Here is a 19,790-nt window from a genome sequence, read left to right as displayed (position 1 = left end):
TAAGGCAAGGCCTCGGTAGGGAGGAGGCTGCAAGAGGGGGTCCCAGTCCTTGACCTTGACTCAGGGATGCTGAGGAGGGACGCTGGCAAATGGAGCCTGCCTGACTGCCGACTTCCCCTTTGCAAGGCTCGAGACAAGGCGACAGGGGACCTGGTGGCACTGAAGATGGTGAAGATGGAGCCTGGTGAGGAGGGAACCCGGAGCTCCTTCCCCACATCCCCACCTTCGCCTCCTGGGACACTGGGATCACCTCCCTCGTAGCTCTCTCCATGCGAGCTGCCTTTCTCTCCCACCCTCCTCACAGATGATGATGTCTCCACCCTTCAGAAGGAAATCCTCATATTGAAAACTTGCCGGCACGCCAACATCGTGGCCTACCATGGGAGTTATCTCTGGTGATGAACCTCAGACCCACCCTGGCACCCAGCCCAGCCCCTAACGCAGAGCCTCCATTTCTTGATGGGGGTACCCTCATTTCTTTTTTTTTTTTTTTTTTTTTTCATTTTTTTTCATTTTTTTTGAGATGGAGTCTTGTTCTGTTGCCAGACTGGAGCGCAGTGGCATGATCTCGGCTCACTGCAACCTCTGCCTCCCGTGTTCAAGCAATTCTCTGCCTCAGACCCCCGAGTAGCTGGAATTACAGGCGTCCACCACCCCACTCGGCTAATTTTTATATTTTTAGTAGAGATGGGGTTTCACCATCTTGGCCAGGCTGGTCTTGAACTCCTGACCTCGTGATCCATTGGCCTTGGCCTCCCAAAGTGCTGGGATTACAGGTGTGAGCCACCGTGCCTGGCCTTGGCACCCTGAGTTCTAACCTTGAACTTCCATTTCTCACCATAACCCGGCCTCCCATCCTGGACCCCCATTTTTGACTGGGCTAACCCTACCCTGATCCTCACTCCTAAGTCCCACTTTTCTGACCAGAGCAGCCTCTAATCTAATCTCCAATCCAGAATTCCCATTTCTGATCAAGAGTACCCCAAACTGATCCCTTCATAGTAACGGAATTGGAAATCAACTCCCTAGAAACGAAGCTCTCATCATTCTGCCCTCTGGCTCCCCCAGTTCCACTCTCTGTTCCTTTAATATAAACTTCTAAATTCCCTGATCCCCAAATTAATATTCCAGATGTCCCAATACTGACCTCTGCTCCCCGGAACAGATGCCCTGGGCCCCTCTGTCCCCTCCAAATCTCCACAACCCGTGAGATCTCTGCCCTACCTCCTAGGTTGGCGTGGGACGGCAGAGGGGTCCCGCCCAAAGGTCTAGGTTTGAGTTGACTTGCCCCGGAACTCACATTTCCTCTCTGAGCCTTAACTTCCTTGTCTGTGAAACGGGAATGAAACCACCTCACTCTGGTAGACAAGGAGAGATGGAGTGATGAGAGCTGTTACATTAAAGTTCTTACTGATCTAGAACAAGACAGAAGCAAACCAGGGACTTTCCTGCAAATAATAATGTATTACTGCTATTATTATTCTTACCCTTGAAACACTGCAGGTTGCAGAAGCTCTGGATCTGCATGGAATTCTGTGGGGCTGGTTCTCTCCAGGACATCTACCAAGGTTAGAGAAAGCACAAGGGGACCCAGGCAACCCTCCCACCCCCACCCCCCAACCCCGACCCGAATTCACCTCTTCGTCTGTGTGTGTGTATCTCACAGGAACTGTCTTTCTGGGCCGTATTTCAAACTCCTGGGCTGAGCTGATCCTCTTGCCTTCAGCTGCTGAAGTGCTGAGATTACAGGCTTGAGCCACCGTGCCTGGCTTTTTAAAATTTAATTTAATTTAATTTAATTTAATTATTTTTAAAAATATAACTGCTGGGCCTGGTGCGGTGGCTCACGCCTGTAATCCCCGCACTTTGAGAGGCTGAGATAGGTGGATCACCTGAGGTCAGGAGTTCAAGACCAGCTTGGCCAACATGGTGAAACCCCGCCGCTACTGAAAATACAAAAAATTAGCCAGGCGTGGTGGCAGATGCCTGTAATCCTAGCTACTTGGGAGGCTGAGGCAGGAGCATCACTTGAATCTGGAAGGCAGAAAATCTCTGATTCCTTCCAACCCTAGACCTCAAATGTTAGAAAAGGAAGGACTTCATTGAGAAGTCCTCAGGGAAACTGAGGTCCACAGAAAGGAAGTGAATCCCACAGCTGGTCTGTAAGACCTAATGTCTGACGGCCTCTCTCTGTCTCTCTGACTTTCCGCCTGTGTGTTCTTCCTCCCTTGTCATCCTCTGGGTCTCTCTCTAAATTTGTCTCCCCACATTTTGGCCTCTGACCTCTGTCTTTGTCTCATTTTTTTTGGTTTTTTCAATCCTGTTCCTTCTGTATGTCTCATGTGTGATCTGCCCCCGTTTCTCTGTCTCTCTCTGTCTCTCTCTGTCTCTGTGTCTCTGTGCCTTTCCTTATTTTGCAAAGTCATATCACGCCCCTGCTCAGAGCCCTCCTACAGCTTCCATTTCTCTCGGAGGAGAAGCCCAGACTCCTCATCAGGGTCCACCCCAGGCTGGCCGACCTCACCTCCTCCCACTTGCCTCCTCCCCCTCCACTCCACCCCACCGCCTTTGCTGCTTTCCAGACCCACCAGGAACTGTCCCACCTGGGACCCTGCACTTGCTGTGGCTAGTCCCACTCAGAGTGGGAGCCCTCACGTCTTCACCTGCTGTCACCTTCAGAGAGCAGCCGTGACTGACCACCTCTGTGAAATGTCATAGCCCCTCCTCCTACGTGCCCCTTTCTTGCTGTATGTTTCTTCCTATTGTCTTTCAGCGTCTGAGGAACTACATCATATTCTACTTATCTTGCTTACTTTCTTTCTTTCTTTATTTTTTCTTTTTCTTTTTCTTTCTTTCTTTTCTTTCTTTTTTTTTTTTTTTTTGAGACAGAGCCTCCTTCTATTGCCCAGGCTGGAGTGCAGTGGTACGATCTCGGCTCATTGCAGCCTCCACCTCCTGGGTTCAAGCGATTCTCCTGCCTCAGCCTCCTGAGTACTTGGGATTACAGGCATGCACCACTATGCCTGGCTAATTTTTGTATTTTTAGTAGAGATAGGGTTTCGCCATGTTGCCCAGGCTGGTCCTGGACTCCTGACCTCAAGTGATCCACCCGCCTTGGCCTCCCAAAGTGCTGGGGTTATAGGCATGAGCCGCTGCGCCAGCCCTATTGGCCTCTTTTATTTGCATCGCTGCCTCTTTCTGTTGCTGACTACCCCACCATCTCCCCCTCCCACTGGTCCCATCCTGTTTCCCCTCTCCCTATGGCACCCTCTTAGCTGGTGTGGGGGGGCAGGACTCCCCAGCCCAGGTTCCCTGGCTCCCATCCAACGCCTGGCCTGGCCGGGGTGACCTTTGCAGTGACAGGCTCCCTGTCAGAGCTCCAGATTAGCTATGTCTGCCGGGAAGTGCTCCAGGTAAGGAGAGGCCTGGGTATTCTGGGGAGAGGAGAGGAGGGGAGCCCCCACTCCAGCCCCCAGACACTCACAGTCCCCTTGTCCACCCTTCTCCCCAGGGACTGGCCTATCTGCACTCACAGAAGAAGATACACCGAGACATCAAGGTGGTCTGGGGTTACAGGGATGCTGTTGGGGGGTGGGGCCCAGGAGATGGGCGTGGCATTTCGGGGGACTCAGGGATCAGGGTAGTTTGAGCTGTGGGGAAAGAGTCTCCGCAGCCTCCCATACCCCCTCTCATTCCCAGGGAGCTAACATCCTCATCAATGATGCTGGGGAGGTCAGATTGGGTGAGTAAGGCTGGGGGTTGAGCAGGGGGGCTGACTGGGGGGCTGGAGGCACAGTGGACCCCAGATCACTATGTCTCCCTCTGCTTCCAGCTGACTTTGGCATCTCGGCCCAGATCGGGGCAACGCTGGCCAGACGCCTCTCTTTCATTGGGACACCCTACTGGTGAGGGGTGCCCAGCGGGCAGCTAGGGGTGGAGTGGGGCTCAGTGGTTTTTCCCACCGTGGTTCCCCGGGATCCTCCTTCCTGGCTTCGTTTCCCTGTCTCTTCCTTTCTCCATGGAAGATTCTTTCATTCTCTCTGGGTGTCTCTTGAGTTTTCCACTTTTCTCTCTCGTTTTGTGCCCTTTTCTGCCCGTTGCTCTAGGTGCTTGTGTTGGTTTTTATCTTGATTTATCTGTCCCTCCATATCCATTTCTGTTTCTTTCCTCTAGCTCAGTTTGTAGCGCTCTCTGTCTCTTTGTTTCTGTCTCTCACTCTCTTCTCTGCCTCTCTATCTTTTCATTTTGTTTTGTTTTTAGAGACAGGTTCACTGTGCCTCCAGCCCCACTGTGGCCCAGGCTGGATTGCAGTGGCACAATCATGGCTCACTGCAGCCTAGAACTCCTGGGCTCAGGAGATCCTCCCACCTCAGCCTCCCAAGTAGCTGGGACCACAGGTGTACACCATGACACCTGGCTAATTTTTTAAAAATTTGTGTAGAGATGGTGTTTTTTTTTTTTTTTTTTTTTCTTGAGATGGAGTTTTGCTCTGTTGCCCAGGCCAGAGTGCTGTGGCACAGTCTCGGCTCACTGCAGCCTCCACCTCCCGGGTTCAAGCAATTCTCCTGCCTCAGCCTCCAAGTAACTGGGATTACAGACGCCTGCCACCACACCCAGCTAATTTTTGTACTTTTGGTAGAGATGGGCTTTCGCCATGTTGGCCAGGCTGATCTCAAACTCCTCACCTCAGGTGATCTGCCTGCCTTGACCTCCCAAAGTGCTGGAATTACAGGCAAGAGCCACCATGCTCAGCCGAGATGGGGTCTTGATAAGTTGCCCAGGCTGGTCTCAAACTCCTGGGCCTAAATCATCTGCCTTGCTTAGCCTCCCAAAGTGCTGGGATTACAGGTGTGAGCCATCGCGCCCAGTCTGCATCTCCGTCTTCGTCTGCCTGTGTCTGTCTGTCCTCCTGTCCCTCTGTCTCTCCGTCTGACTCTGTGTGCTGCATCTCCCCTCAACTCCTTCTCCTTCTCTGCCCCTCCTTCCCTTCCTGTCCCCATGCCACCTCTGGCTCTCTGAGTGTGTCTCCCCCCAGGATGGCTCCAGAAGTGGCAGCCGTGGCCCTGAAGGGAGGATACAATGAGCTATGTGACATTTGGTCCCTGGGTATCACGGCCATCGAACTGGCCGAGCTACAGCCACCGCTCTTCGATGTGCACCCTCTCAGGTAGGCAGGTGTGGGGTCCCCAGGCCCAGAGATCCTGTCCGGCCCTGGCCCAAAGCCCACCCTCAGCTTCTGCCTTCCATCCCAGGAACCTCCAGTTCAGGGATCGCCACTTGAGCCTACCTTGGCACATGCTGCAGCTCTATTTTTTAAACTTAATTTAACATTTTATTTTATTTTTTATTTTTTAAGACTGAGTCTTGCTCTGTCACCCAGGCTGGAGTGCAGTGGCGCAATCTCAGCTCACTGCAACTTCCATCTCCCGGGTTCAAGCTATTTTCCTGCCTCAGCCTCCCAAGTAGCTGGGACTACAGGTGTGCACCACCACGCCTGGCTAATTTTTGTATTTTTAGTAGAGATGGGTTTTCACCATGTTGGCGAGGGTAGTCTCAAACTCCTGACCTCAGATTATCTGCCCACCTCAGCTTCCCGAGGTGCTGGGATTACAGGCGTGAGCCGCTGCACCCAGCCTATCTTTTATTTTAATTTTTATATATTTATTTATTTTTGAGATGGAGTCCCACTCTTGTCACCCAGGCTGGAGTGCAGTGGCACGATCTCAGCTCACTGCAACCTCTGCCTCCCAGGTTCAAGTGATTCTCCCGCCTCAACCTCCTAAGTAGCTGGGATTACAGGCAAGCGCCATCAAACCTGGCTAATTTTTGTATTTTTTGGTAGAGATGGGGTTTCACCATGTTGACCAGGCTGGTCTCGAACTCCTGACCTCAGGTGATCCACTTGCCTTGGCCTCCAAAAATGCTGGGATTACAGGTGTGAGCCACCACGCCCATTTTAAAAATTAAGTAATTAATTATTATTATTTTTAGAGACAGGATCTTGCTCTGTCACCCAGGCTGGAGTGCAGTGGCACCATCGTAGTTCACTTCAGCCTTGAATGCCAGGGCTCAAATGATCCTCCTGCCTTAGCCTCTCACATAGCTGGTCCTACAGGCCCACATTGCCATATCCAGCTATTAAAAAAAATTTTTTTTTTTTTTTTTTTTTTTTTTGAGACGGAGTCTCACTCTGCTGCCCAGGCTAGAGTGCAGTGGCTGGATCTCAGCTCACTGCAAGCTCCGCCTCCCGGGTTTACGCCATTCTCCTGCCTCAGCCTCCCGAGTAGGTGGGACTACAGGCGCCCGCCACGTCGCCCGGCTAGTTTTTTGTATTTTTTTAGTAGAGACGGGGTTTCACTGTGTTAGCCAGGATGGTCTCGATCTCCCGACCTCGTGATCCGCCCGTCTCGGCCTCCCAAAGTGCTGGGATTACAGGCTTGAGCCACCGCGCCCGGCCAAAAATTTTTTTTTTTTTTTGTCTCACTATGTTGCCCCAGGTGGTCTCCAACTCCTGGGCTCAAGCTGTCCTCCCGCCTTGGCCTCCCCAAGTGTTGGGATTACGGGCATGAGCCACTGCACCTGGCCTTGCCGTAGCTCTACCACGCCATAAGCGGCTTCCCTTAGGAGAGGTATCCTGGTGCACTGTAAAACCCGAACCTCACTTCCATGCTGTTTCTCACTTTGCCCTCTGCTGACCGTAATGCTACTAGGAACCCCTCAAGCCATGAGGTCTGGCCCCCTTGAAGGTCTGAACTCCATATCCTTTCCCTACTATTCTAGAGTTCTCTTCCTCATGACCAAGAGTGGCTACCAGCCTCCCCGAATGAAGGAAAAAGGCAAATGGTATGAGAGAGTGACAGGAGGGAGGGTGAGCGAGGGCGGGGCTGGGGCTGGGTGGCCTGATGGGAGGGTCTCTGGTCCCCTCACCCAGAACCTGGCTTCTTCTTCCCAAGGTCCGCTGCCTTCCACAACTTCATCAAAGTCACCCTGACTAAGAGCCCCAAGAAACGACCCAGCGCCACCAAGATGCTCAGTGTAACCCTCCCTTCCCCAAGAATTCCCCTCAGCCCAGAATTCCCCGGGGCCTTCCACAACTCCCGAGGACATGGATAACTTCGTTCCACGGAGTCCCCGTGGCCTTCCGAAGTCCCTAATGCCTCAGAATTTCCCAGGACCACCGTCCACCACTAGAGACCCTCTGGGCTATACCCCAAAACTTTCCCAAATCCCCTGAGTTGCCAGAACTCACAAATTCCCAAAGGACTCAAGACTTGTTCCTGAGTGTCCTCTTGAATCCCCAGGGAACCACAGTCTCTTCCAAGACAACTGTGGAATTCTCCCAGCCCTGCTCTGAGAAATGTAAATTCTAATTCCTAAAAATTTCTTAGACTCCCCAGGCTGGCTGGGCACGGTGGCTCATGCCTGTAATCCCAGCACTTTGGGAGGCTGAGGCAGGTGGATCACTTGAAGTCAGGAGTTTGAGACCAGCCTGGCCAACATGGTGAAACCCCGTCTCTACTAAAAACACAAAAATTAGCCGAGTGTAGTGGCGCGCGCCTGTAATCGCAGCTGCTTGGGAGGCTGAGGTGGGAGAATCACTTAAACCCAGGAGGCGGAGGCTACAGTGAGCCAGGATTGCGCCACTGCACTCTAGCCTGAGTGACAGGGAGAGACCCTGTCTCAAAAAAAAAAAAAAATTAGCTGGGCATGTTGGCATGAGCCTGTAATCACAGCCACTTGGGAGGCTGAGGCAGGAGAATCAATTAAGCCCAGCAGGTGGAGGTTGCAGCGAGCCTAGAGTGTGCCACTGTCTGGGTGACAGAGTGAGACTCTGTCTTAAAAAAAAAAGAATACCCCAGACCTCTGACAGTTCCCTGGATTTCCCCGCCCTCTCCATCCACTGGCACCTTCTCCCCAGCTAGATTCCTTTAGTCCAGTCCCCAAGGCCCTGTACCAGCCCTCTCTGTCCATACCAGCCCTCTCTATCCACTCCAGCCCTCTGGATATGGACACCTCTTCCCTCCCCCAGCATCAACTGGTATCCCAGCCTGGGCTGAATCGAGGCCTGATCCTAGATCTTCTTGACAAACTGAAGAATCCTGGGAAAGGACCCTCCATTGGGGACATTGAGGATGAGGAGCCCGAGGTGAGCGCCTTGGCTGACAAGAGCACTGGGGACCGCTTGGTCTTTCTCAGGCTGTGCCTGCTGCGGGCAGTGCCTTCCCGCTGCCTCTCTTAGGGGGAGAACAGGCAGGGAGGATGGGGAGCTTGGTACAAGGCTGTGTGCCCAGAGGGTTACAGGAAAGCAGATGGACCCCGGGCAGGGTAGGGGGCTGCTTGGGGGTCCTGAGCCCTGACGTGGCTGCCCCTCTGCCCAGCTACCCCCTGCTATCCCTCGGCGGATCAGATCCACCCACCGCTCCAGCTCTCTGGGGATCCCAGATGCAGACTGCTGTCGTGAGTAGAGAATCCTTATCTCTGGGGACACCTGACCCTATAATAGACCTAAGAGACCCCCTTCCCTTACCATCAGGCCACCAGAGACCCTCAGTATCATCTGATCCTATAAGAGACCCCAGACAATCTCATCAGCACCTGACCTACAAAATGACCGTAGAGGCTGGGCGCGGTTGCTCACGCCTGTAATCCCAGCACTTTGGGAGGCCAAGGTGGGGGGGATCATCTGAGGTCAGGATGTTGAGACCAGCCTGGGTAACAGGGTGAAACCCCGTCTCTGCTAAAAATACAAAAATTAGCCGGATGTGGTAGTGCGCGCCTGTAGTCCCAGCTATTCAGGAGGCTGAGGCAGGAGAATTGCTTGAATCTGTGAGGTAGAGGTTGCAGTGAGCCAAGATTGTGCCACTGCACTCTAGCCTGGGCGACAAGAGCGAGACCGTCTCAAAAAAAAAAAAAAAAAAAGCAAGATGACCATAGAGTCCCCAGGGAGACCTCAGAAATCTCATCAGAACCTCAATACCCAAACGGATCCCAAAAACCTCTGTAACTATATTGAGCCCCCAGCTTCCTGATCCCAAAGCTTATTTATTTGTTTATTTATTTATTTATTTTTTTGAGACGGCATCTTACTCTGTCACCCAGGCTGGAGTGCAGTGGTGCGATCTCGCCTCACTGCAAGCTCCGCCTCCCAGGTTCATGCCATTCTCCTGCCTCAGCCTCCCGAGTAGCTGGGACTTTTTGTATTTTTAGTAGAGACGGGGTTTCACCATGTTAACCAGGATGATCTCGATCTCCTGACCTCATGATCCACCTGCCTCAGCCTCCCAAAGTGCTGGGATTACAGGCGTGAGCCACCACGCCCGGCTATTTGGTTTTTTTTTTGTGACAGGATCTTGCTCTGTCCCCCAGGCTGGAGTGCAGTGGCGTGATCACAGCTCACTTCAGCCTCAAACTTCTTGGGCTCAAGGAATCCTCCCACCTCAGCCTCCTGAGTAGCTGGGACTACAGGCTTATTCACCACATGTGGCTAACTTTTTTTGTTGTTGTTATTGTTGCCCTGGCTGTTTGTTGTTGTTGTTGTTGCCCTGCCACTCTGTTGCCCAGGCTGGAGTGCTGGAGTGTAATGGTGCGATCTTGGCTCATCGAAACCTCTGCCTCCTGGGTTCAAGCGATTCTCCTGCCTCAGCCTCCCGAGTAATTAGGATTACAGATGCGCACTACCATGCCCGGCTAATTTTCGTATTTTTTTTTTTTTTTTAGTAGAGACGGGGCTTCACCCTGTTGACCAGGCTGGTCTTGAACTCCTGACCTCAGGTGATCTGCCTGCCTCAGCCTCCCAAAGTGCTGGCATTACAGGCGTGAGCCACCGTGCCCAGCCACTTGGCTAATTTTTAATCATTTTTTGTAGAGATGGGTTCTCGCCAAGTTGTCCAGGCAGGTCTCAAACTCTGGGTTCCAGTGATCTACCCACCTCACCTTCTGAAGTACTGGGATTATAGGCATGAGCCACTGTACCCGGTCTTGATCCCAAACTTGACCCCCAAATGAGGTCCCTGTAAACCAAGACCCCTTTCCCTAAGGGACAGTTCCCTGAGATCCTTTGCAGTCCCTAAGATCCTGACTGCAACCCCCCTGCCAATTCTACTCTTTCTGTTCTTAAGCCCATCTCACTACCCCTTGCCCCCATCTCACAGTGGGTTATCTTCCCCACACATCCTAGGGCGGCACATGGAGTTCAGGAAGCTCCGAGGAATGGAGACCAGACCCCCAGCCAACACCGTGAGATGCTGCCCCCAACTCCCCACCACACCACCTGCTTCCCTGAGGCCACTGCTGACCCTTTTCCTACCCCACAGGCTCGCCTACAACCCCCCCGAGACCTCAGGAGCAGCAGCCCCAGGTCAGGGACCCCAGGGAGGATGGGGAGGGGGCTGGAATGTGGGCAAGGCCCCCAAGACTCATACCCATCACCCTTCAGGGAGCAACAGTCAGAGTCTTCCGACGATGACTATGACGACGTGGACATGTAAGTGAGGCCCTGCCTGCAGCTCCACAGGCCCCACCTCAGCCTCCACCTTCCTACAAGCCCCTGATGTGACCTTTCCTCCACTCCTGACCCCGCTGCACCCCTGCCTGTCTTCTAGCCCCGAGCCCTGAGCCCTGACTAGACCCTTGATGCAGCCCCTCTGCCCAGCTACCTAGACCCTATTCCCTAACCACCTCCCTTAACCCTTCACCTCCAACCCCTGACCCCCAACCTGATCCCAGTTCCAGCTCCAGCTCCCACTTTCCTTCCACCTTTTTTTTTTTTTTTTTTTGAGACAGAGTCTCACTCCGTGGCCCAGGCTGGAGTGCAGTGACGCAGTCTCAGCTCACTGCAACCTCGGCACCCCGGGTTCAAGCAATTCTCCTGCCTCAGCCTCCTGAGTAGCTGGGTTCACAGGTGTACCTACCACGCCTGGCTAATTTTTAATTTTTTTGTAGAGACAAAGTCTTACTATGCTGCCCAGGCTGGTCTCGAGCTCCTGGGCTCAAGCCATCCTCCTGCCCTGGCCTCCCAAAGCACTGCGATTACAGGCATGAGCTACCATGTCAGGCCTGGTTATTAATCCTTTAATCCTCAGCTCCAGCCAGAACCAGTCATCCCTTAATCCTCCTGACCTCAGACCCCAGTCCCAGTCCTCCAGCCCAGAACCATGCCGTCTTCCCTGGGTCCTTGTTCCCCACGCCCCCAACTATTTAGCCCATCTTTGTGTTTCAGCCCCACCCCTGCAGAGGACACACCTCCTCCACTTCCCCCCAAGGTAAGGCCCTGGGCCAGAGCTGGGAGGATGGGGCCCCAGGGCCACTGGGTGCCAGGAGTCCAGGTCCTTAGATGCTGGGATACTGGGATCTCCAGGGCAGGGAATCGGGGAGACCAGGATGGTGGCTACATTGGGATCTGGAAGTGGTATCCCTCAACCTCAGGGGGGGATTCAAAATATTTAGCCTCTTGGACACTGGTCAGTAGCTGGTCCTAGGAAGCCCCTGCTGTATCCAACATTAACCCATCAGTTTCTGAAGTGTGTTGATGTCCAGGCTGGGGGTGTCCGGGGAAGGCTGGAGGGGGCGCAAGATGTTGTGGGGGAGGGTCAGAGCCGTGGCTGTTAGTTCTGGTGGAGGCAGGGACTGGAGTTGCAAAAGGGTGCCCTCTCTGAGATCATCTGATGTATTTCCCCACGCTCTGTTCCTGTCTCCAAAGCCCAAGTTCCGTTCTCCATCAGACGAGGGTCCTGGGGGTATGGGGGATGATGGGCGGCTGAGCCCGGGGGTGCTGGTCCGGTGTGCCAGTGGGCCCCCACCACACAACCCCCGTCCTGGGCCTCCCCCATCCACCAGCAGCCCCCATCTCACCGCCCATTCAGGTAAAGGGACAGGCTAGGGTGGAGGGTGGGAGGAGTGGGGAGTCTTGGGGGCTGATTTTCCCCTAACCCCTCTCAGAACCCTCACTCTGGAACCCACCCTCCCGGGAGCTCGACAAGCCCCCACTCCTGCCCCCCAAGAAGGAAAAGATGAAGAGAAAGGTGAGGTTCAGCTCTGCTGAGGACTTGCACCTCTGGACGGGGCTGGGGATGCCTGGTGAGGTGGGGAGGGGGTGGCAGGACGGACAGTAACAACAGGTGACATTTGGTGAGCACTTCTCTGTGCCTACACTGATCTCCTGTCATTACATGGCATAAAGCTTTACAGAGTAAAGAAGCTATCACAGAGACATTATCCCCCATTTCACAGATGGGGAAATTGAGGCACAGAGAGGGTAAGTGGCTTACCCAAGGTCATATAAATACCTCTGAGGAGGCTGAGGCAGGATCGTTGTTTCTGCTTTTTTTTTTTTAAGACAGAGTTTCACTTGTTGCCCAGGCTAGAGTGCAGTGGCAGGATCTCAGCTCACTACAACCTCCGCCACCCTGGTTCAAGTGATTCTCCTGCCTCAGCCTCCGGATTAGCTAAGATTACAGGCATGCGCCACCATGTCCAGTTAATTTTGTATTTTTAGTAGAGGCAGGGTTTCACCATGTTGGTTAGGCTGGTCTTGAACTCCTGACCTCAGGTGATCCACCTGCCTTGGCCTCCCAAAGTGCTGGGATTACAGGCATGAGCCACCGCGCCCAGCCTGCCTTTTTTTTTTTTTTTTTTTTTTTTTTTTTTGAGATGGTGTCTTGCTCAGTCGCCCAGGCTGGAGTGTGGTGGTGCGATCTCAGCTCACTGCAAGCTCCGCCTCCCGGGTTCACGCCATTCTTCTGCCTCAGCCTCCTGAGTAGCTGGGACTACAGGCGCCCACCACCACGCCTGGCTAATTTTTTTGTAGTTAGTAGAGATGGGGTTTCACCGTGTTAGCCAGGATGGTCTCGATCTCCTGACCTTGTGATCCGCTGGCCTTGGCCTCCCACAGTGCTGGGATTATGGGAGTGAGCCACTGTGCCTGGCTTAAGTTTTTTTTTTTTTTTTTTGAGACAGAGTCTGGCTCTGTCGCCCAGGCTGGAGTGCAGTGGCCGGATCTCAGCTCCCTGCAAGCTCCGCCTCCCGAGCTTACACCATTCTCCTACCTCAGCCTCCGGAGTAGCTGGGACTACAGGCGCCCGCCACCTCGCCTGGCTAGTTTTTTGTATTTTTTTTTTAGTAGAGACGGGGTTTCAACGTGTTAGCCAGGATGGTCTCGATCTCCTGACTTTATGATCCGCCCATCTTGGCCTCCCAAAATGCTGGGATTACAGGCTTGAGCCACCGCGCCCAGCAAGTTTTTTTTTTTTAACGGAGTCTCCTACTGTCACCCGGGCTGGAGTGCAATGGCGTGATCTCAGCTCACTGCAACCTCCGCTTCCCGGATTCACGCGATTCTCCTGCCTCAGCCTCTGGAGTAGCTGGGACTACAGGTGCATACCACCTGAGGTAATTTTTTTTTTTTTTTTTTTTTTTGAGACAGAGTCTCGCTTTGTCACCCAGGCTGGAGTGCAGTGGCATGATCTCACCTCACTGCAACCCCCACTTCCTGGGTTCAAGTGATTCTCCTGCCTCAGCCTTCTGAGTAGTTGGGATTACAGGTGTGTGCCACTACACCCGGCTAATTTTTGTATTTTTAGTAAAGATGGGGTTTCTTCATGTTGGTCAGGCTGGTCTCGAACTCCCAACCTCAGGTGATCCGCTTGCCTCAGCCTCCCAAAGTGCTGGGATTACAGGCATGAGCCACCGCACCCGGCTACTAAAAATTTAAAAAATTAGCTGGGCATGGTGGCACACACCTATGGTCCCAGCTACTTGGGAGGCTGAGGTAGGAGGATTGCTTGAGCCCAAAAGTTAGAGTCTTTTGACGAGATCCATCAAAACCTCCATGAGTCACCACCACATATGCAGTTATCCGAAGAGCCAAGATCTCAAAAAATTTTACCTCTCATAAATGGAGATGTACAAAAAGAACATCTCTTTATTCAGAAAGTTTCAGTGTTTTTACGTACACGCATAATGCCTACACACATAGTCAGTGTTGTGATAATGTACCTTTGTGGGATCAAATTTGCCAAAAAATGCATAAAATGAATTAGAACTATCTAGTCTTTTTTTTTTTTTTTTTTTTTGAGATAGGATCTCGCTCTGTCGCCCGGGCTGCTGGAGTTTAGTGGTGCAATCATGGCTCACTGCCGCCTTGACCTCGGAGACTAAAGCAATCCTCACACCTCAGCCTCCCTAGTAGCTGGAACTATGCACTTGGCTAATTTTTTTTTTTTTTTTCTGAGATGGAGTCTTGCTCTGTTGCCCAGGCTGGAGGGTAGTGGTGCTATCTTGGCTCACTGCAACCTCTGCCTCCCCAGTCTAAGCTATTGTCCTGCCTCAGCCTCCCAAGTAGCTGGGACTACAGGTGCCTACAACTACGCCCAACTAATTTTTGTATCTTTTGTAGAGATGGAGTTTTGCCACGTTGGCCAGGCTGGTCTCAAACTCCTAACCTCAAGTTGTCTGCCAGCCTTGGCCTCCCAAAGTGCTGGCATTACAGGCATGAGCCACCACGCCTGGCCCAGCTTGGCTAATTTTTTAAAAAATGTTTTATAGAGGCAGGGTCTCACTATGTTGCCTAGGCTGGTCCTGAACTCCTAGGCTTAAGTGATCCTCCCGCCTTGGCCTCCCAAACTGGTGGGATTACAGGCATAAGCCACCTTCCCTGGCCAGTTACCGGCTAAGAGTATGTATAATTTATCTTCCAGTACTGAAAATGATTAAAAGATGAAATACATAGCATAGTGAATTATATATATATATGTGTGTGTGTGTGTGTGTGTGTGTGTGTGTGTGTATATATATATAGTATATATAGTATATATATATATAGTACATATATATATATAGTATATATAGTATATATATATATATAGTATATATATATATATATACTGGCCAGGCACAGTGGCTCATGCCTGTAATCCCAGCACTTTGGGAGACCAAGGCAGGTGGATCTCCTGAGGTCGGGAGTTCAAGACCAGCCTGGCTAACATGGCGAAACCCTGTCTCTACTAAAATACAAAAATTAGCCAGGCGTGGTGTTGTGCACCAGTAATCCCAGCTACTCAGGAAGCTGAGGCAGAAGAATTGCTTGAGCCTGGGAGGCGGAGGTTGCAGTGAGCTGAGATTGCACCACTGCACTTCAGCCTGGGCAACAGAGTGAGACTCCATCTCCAAAAACAAAACTGATAGCTGGGAGTGGTGGCTCACGCCTGTAATCCCAGCACTTTGGGAGGCTGAGGCAGGTGAATCACATGAGGCCAGGAGTTCAAGACCAGCCTGGGCAACATGGCGAAACCCCATCTCTACTAAAAATACAAAAATTAGCTGGGTGTGATGGCACACACCTGTGGCCCAGCTACTCAGAAGGCTTAGGCATGAGAACTTGGGAAGCAGAGATTGTAGTGAGCTGAGATCATGTCATTGCATTCCAGCCTGGGCAACAGAGCGAGAATCCATCTTAAAAAAAAAAAAATGCTGATGATTTAGGATAGTAGAGGAAAAAGTAAAAAAAGAAATATATAACAAAAAAATAACAAACTGAAAAGAAAACTCAATATATGAAGAAGTATATTACGGGGTAGATTATGGGAAATTGCGCCAAGGTAAGAGGCAGGATTTGAACCTTGGCACTCTTGCTCCAGAGTCTTAACCACTGCCCCTTCCTGTTCCCTGCTCTCTTTGCCGGATCTGCTGCTTGGCCCCGCGGCGACCTGCCCAGGGATGCGCCCTTCTGGTAAAGTTGTTCAATGGCTGCCCCCTCCGGATCCACAGCACAGCCGCCTGGACACATCCCTCCACCAAGGGTGGGCATTCTGGAGGGTCAAGGAGATCCTGCAGGGAATGGGGGAGCAGAAGTAGGGATGGGGAGGAGCCTAAGGAAGGCACAAAGGCAGGGACAGGGAGGAACTTAATGGGGTTGGGGTGTGGCCAGGCGGAAACAGGGGCGGAGCTTGTCCTTTCACTCAGGATTTGGTGATCAAAGATGCATGGAGGGCAGCCAGGTGCGGTGGCTCACGCCGGTAGTCCCAGCACTTTGGGAGGCTGAGGTGGGTAAATCAGTTGAGGTCAGGAGTTCAAGACCAGCCTGGCCAACATGGTGAAACCTCGTCTCTACTAAAAATACAAAAATTAGCCAGGCGTAGTGGCACGTGCCTATAATTCCAGTTACGAGGCTGAGGCAGGAGAATTGCTTGAATCTAAGGGGTGGAGGTTGCAGTGAGCCGAGATCATGCCACTGCACTCTAGCCTGGGCAACAGTCTCAACAACAACAACAACAAAAAAAAAAAAAAAAAAAAGGGGAGAGGGATGAGTTGGAGAGTGAAACTAGCAATATTGGAATTCAGAGGCCAGGAGTGTCAGAATATAACAAAAAGGTTAGAGTTTGGGGCACAGGAGAGATGGACAGCTGGAGGTTAATGATAGGGAGACTGGGAGCAGCATTTTGGGGTGAGGAATTTTAGAGATTAGGATGCAGCCAGAAAGGGACAGAATCTAGAGATCAAAGAGATGACGACAAGGTCAGTGTTAAAGGAACAGGTCACACTGGACAGAAAAAGTCCTATTTGGGGGTGTCTGAGTTTGAAGGTCAATGTTAAGATAGGATTGGCATTAGGGTATCAGAACTGGGGAGGAAGAGGGGAGGCAATCAGAGGATTATTTTGGGGGGCAGGTCTAAGGTTGGGGTCAGTTAGGTTCAGAAGACAGTGGGGCAGAGATGAAAAAACCACCAGAATATGGGTAGTCAAAAGGAGGGAGAATGAGACTGGCTTGAGGGACCGTCTGCTCTGGGTTTGTTTGGGGAAACAGAGGCTGGGAGTATTGGTTTGGAGAAAGAATAGAGGGTCAGAGCTGGGGCCACAGTGTCAGTGTTTGAGGCCAGGTGGGGATCTGGGAGGTCCCCGAGGATGAAGTCGGTCCCAGGGTCCTTGTCTGTGCCTCCAGACCAGCACCTGCTCCTGGGCGCAGAGGAAGGTATCTTTATCCTGAACCGGAACGACCAGGAGGCCACGCTGGAGATGGTGAGGAACCATACCGGGCAAGGGCAAGGGCTGGAGTCGGGGGTTGCTGGGGTATCACCAGAACCATCTCTCCCGTTCCCCGCAGCTCTTTCCTAGCCGGACTACGTGGGTGTACTCCATCAACAACGTTCTCATGTCTCTCTCAGGTCTGGCTGTGGGCAGCAGGTGGGATGGGGGCGGAGGTTAAGGGGTCAAGGGTTGGGGGGCTGGGAAGTAGATGGGGAAAGCTAAAAAAAAAACTTCGACTCCTTGGTCACAAAGTCCTAGGTTCAAATCCCAGCCACTTTTTCACCGTGCTCCCCAAGCCTCAGTTTCTCCATTTGGAAAATGGGGTTCACAATAGTCTTCACCTCTCGAGTCAATTTTGAGGTAGTTTCTACAATAAATTAGTCTTTTTTTTTTTTTTCTTTTTTTGAGACAGTCTCGCTCTATTGCTCAGGCTGGAGTGCAGTGGCTCACTGCAACCTCCGCCTCCCGGGTTCAAGTGATTCTCATGCCTCAGCCTCCTGAGTAGCTGGAATTACAGGTGTGCGCCACCACACCTGGCTAATTTTTGTATTTTTAGTAGAGACAGGGTTTTACCCTGTTGGCCAGGCTGGTCTCAAACTCCTGACCTCAGGTGATCCGCTTGCTTTGGCCTCCCAAAGCGCTGGGATTATCAGCGTGAGCCACTGCACCTGGCCTAAATTAGTCCTTTTTTTTTTTTTTTTTTTTTTGAGATGGAATCTCACTCTGTTGCCCAGACTGGAGTGCAGTGGCGCAGTCTCGGCTCACTGCAACTTCTGTTTCCCATGTTCAAGCGATTCTCCTGCCTCAGCCTCCCGAGTAGCTGGGATTGCAGGCACCTGCCACCACGCCCGGCTAATTTTTTGTATTTTTAGTAGAGACGGGGGTTTCACCATGTTGGCCAGGCTGGTCTCGAACTCCTGACCTGGTGATCCACTTACCTCGGCCCCCCAAAGTACTGGGATTACAGGTGTAAGACACCGTGCCTGGCCCTAAGTTAGTCTTTAAATGGCTTTCACGTTCAGATGACAATCAGAACTTATTCCGTACTTTACTAAGATAGAGTGAGCAAGTTATAGATTTAAAAATCCGGACCAGGTGCAGTGGCTTATGCCTGTGATCCCAGCACTTTGAGAGGCCAAGGCAGTAGTATTGCTTGAGCCCAGGAGTTCTAGATCAGCCTGGGCAACATAGTGAGACCTCGTCTCTACTAAAAATTAAAAATATTAGCTGGGTATGGTGGCACACACCTGTGGTTCCGGCTACTCGGAAGGCTGAGGTGGGAGGATCACTTGATCCCAGAAGTTAGAGGCTGCAGTGAGTCATGATCATGCCACTGCACTCCAGCCTGGCAGACAGAATGAGACCCTGTGTCTCAAACATAACAATAAATAGGCCGGGTGCGGTGGTTCACACCTTTAATCCCAACACTTTGGGAGGCTGAGGCGTGTGGATCGCCTGAGGTCAGTAGTTGGAGACCAGACTGGTCAACATGGTGAAACCCCGTCTCTACTAAAAATACATAAATTATCCGGGCTTGGTGGCATACACTTCTACTCCTAGCTACTTGGGAGGCTGAGGAATGAGAATTGGTTGAACCTAGGAGGCAGAGGTTGCAGTGATCCAAGATTGTACCACTGCACTCCAGCCTGGGTGACAGAGTGAGACTGTCTAAAATAATAATAAAAATAAATGAAATAATGTCTAGTTTTGGGGGAAACACCAAGCCAAATAGGATTCATGAGTTAGTGAAAGCCACATCTGTAATGACAAACTAGAAGATTTTCTAGATGTGTTTATTCTAAAACTTTGTAATATGTGTAACTTCATCTGGTATTTGTAGCAAATACCACGAGAGTAGGGAACATATTTATTATGCTCATCACTGTTCACCAGAGCCAAGCACAGCAGGCCTGGCCTACAAGGAGCCTTTAATCTATGTGGAGTGAGAAATGAATGAACGAATGAATAGTACTTGAGACTTGCAGGCTTGGGAGTCTCAGACAAAGGGATGGGGCTGAGGGAAGGGATGGAGGAAAGGAAGTGGTAGATGGGATCCTATAACTGCCTGCTTCCCCCCCCCATACACACACCCTGCAGGAAAGACCCCCCACCTGTATTCTCATAGCATCCTGGGCCTGCTGGAACGGAAAGACACCAGAGCAGGAAACCCCATCGCTCACATTAGCCCCCACCGCCTACTGGCAAGGTACCAGCTCCCAATGAATGGCACCACAGAGCCTTATAATTTCCCCCATGTCCCCCTGCCTCCTGCTGTCCTGCCCCTCTTCACGCCTACCTGTTCTCCAGGAAGAACATGGTTTCCACCAAGATCCAGGACACCAAAGGCTGCCGGGCGTGCTGTGTGGGTGAGAGAGAGCTTCACGGGTGTGCAGAGTGGGCGGGGCCGGGCCAGAGGAGGGGCTTGAGCTGCATCCACCTGAGGTTACAGAGTTAAGGCAATGTGTCCAGAACCCAGAAGATGGGTGGTAGTGTGGGCCTTGTGGGAGGGTGGCGAGGAGGGTAGAGGGCATTGATTTTGACTCATCCTTGCACACGCCACAGCGGAGGGTGCGAGCTCTGGGGGCCCGTTCCTGTGCGGGGCATTGGAGACGTCCGTTGTCCTGCTTCAGTGGTACCAGCCCATGAACAAATTCCTGCTTGTCCGGGTAAGGGGCTTGGGAGGGTGCTGGGAACTCTGAGGCGTGGATGGCTAAGGCCTTGCACCCTTTGCGCTTCTATCAAGAGCTCCGTGAAGCCCCACCTCCGTCGAG

General features: G+C 52.0%; 1 protein-coding gene across 3 annotated transcripts in view; it reads left to right on the top strand.

Annotated features, from left to right (window-relative positions):
• Window positions 1-19,790, top strand: part of MAP4K1 (mitogen-activated protein kinase kinase kinase kinase 1) — a 29,739-nt gene that overhangs the window by 1,342 nt on the left and 8,607 nt on the right. For 2 of the 3 annotated variants that reach the window (XM_028840014.2, XM_077982392.1), the window contains exons 2-25: window positions 127-184; window positions 305-395; window positions 1,504-1,568; window positions 3,358-3,413; window positions 3,512-3,559; window positions 3,700-3,742; window positions 3,833-3,905; window positions 5,036-5,167; window positions 6,781-6,843; window positions 6,954-7,035; window positions 8,030-8,146; window positions 8,379-8,457; window positions 10,178-10,236; window positions 10,314-10,357; window positions 10,436-10,483; window positions 11,219-11,261; window positions 11,699-11,861; window positions 11,938-12,020; window positions 15,710-15,794; window positions 16,934-17,010; window positions 17,096-17,156; window positions 19,117-19,225; window positions 19,327-19,385; window positions 19,582-19,685. In XM_028840014.2, the coding sequence (XP_028695847.1) occupies window positions 127-184; window positions 305-395; window positions 1,504-1,568; window positions 3,358-3,413; window positions 3,512-3,559; window positions 3,700-3,742; window positions 3,833-3,905; window positions 5,036-5,167; window positions 6,781-6,843; window positions 6,954-7,035; window positions 8,030-8,146; window positions 8,379-8,457; window positions 10,178-10,236; window positions 10,314-10,357; window positions 10,436-10,483; window positions 11,219-11,261; window positions 11,699-11,861; window positions 11,938-12,020; window positions 15,710-15,794; window positions 16,934-17,010; window positions 17,096-17,156; window positions 19,117-19,225; window positions 19,327-19,385; window positions 19,582-19,685 (1,842 nt within the window). The remainder of the gene's footprint in view (window positions 1-126; window positions 185-304; window positions 396-1,503; window positions 1,569-3,357; window positions 3,414-3,511; window positions 3,560-3,699; window positions 3,743-3,832; window positions 3,906-5,035; window positions 5,168-6,780; window positions 6,844-6,953; window positions 7,036-8,029; window positions 8,147-8,378; window positions 8,458-10,177; window positions 10,237-10,313; window positions 10,358-10,435; window positions 10,484-11,218; window positions 11,262-11,698; window positions 11,862-11,937; window positions 12,021-15,709; window positions 15,795-16,933; window positions 17,011-17,095; window positions 17,157-19,116; window positions 19,226-19,326; window positions 19,386-19,581; window positions 19,686-19,790) is intronic. The other variant, XM_028840016.2, reaches the window with a different exon arrangement.

The sequence above is a fragment of the Macaca mulatta genome, chromosome 19 (genome assembly GCF_049350105.2).
Source record: "Macaca mulatta isolate MMU2019108-1 chromosome 19, T2T-MMU8v2.0, whole genome shotgun sequence".
In the NCBI taxonomy this organism is placed as follows: domain Eukaryota; kingdom Metazoa; phylum Chordata; class Mammalia; order Primates; family Cercopithecidae; genus Macaca; species Macaca mulatta.
This window is presented reverse-complemented; position numbering and strand designations above follow the sequence as displayed.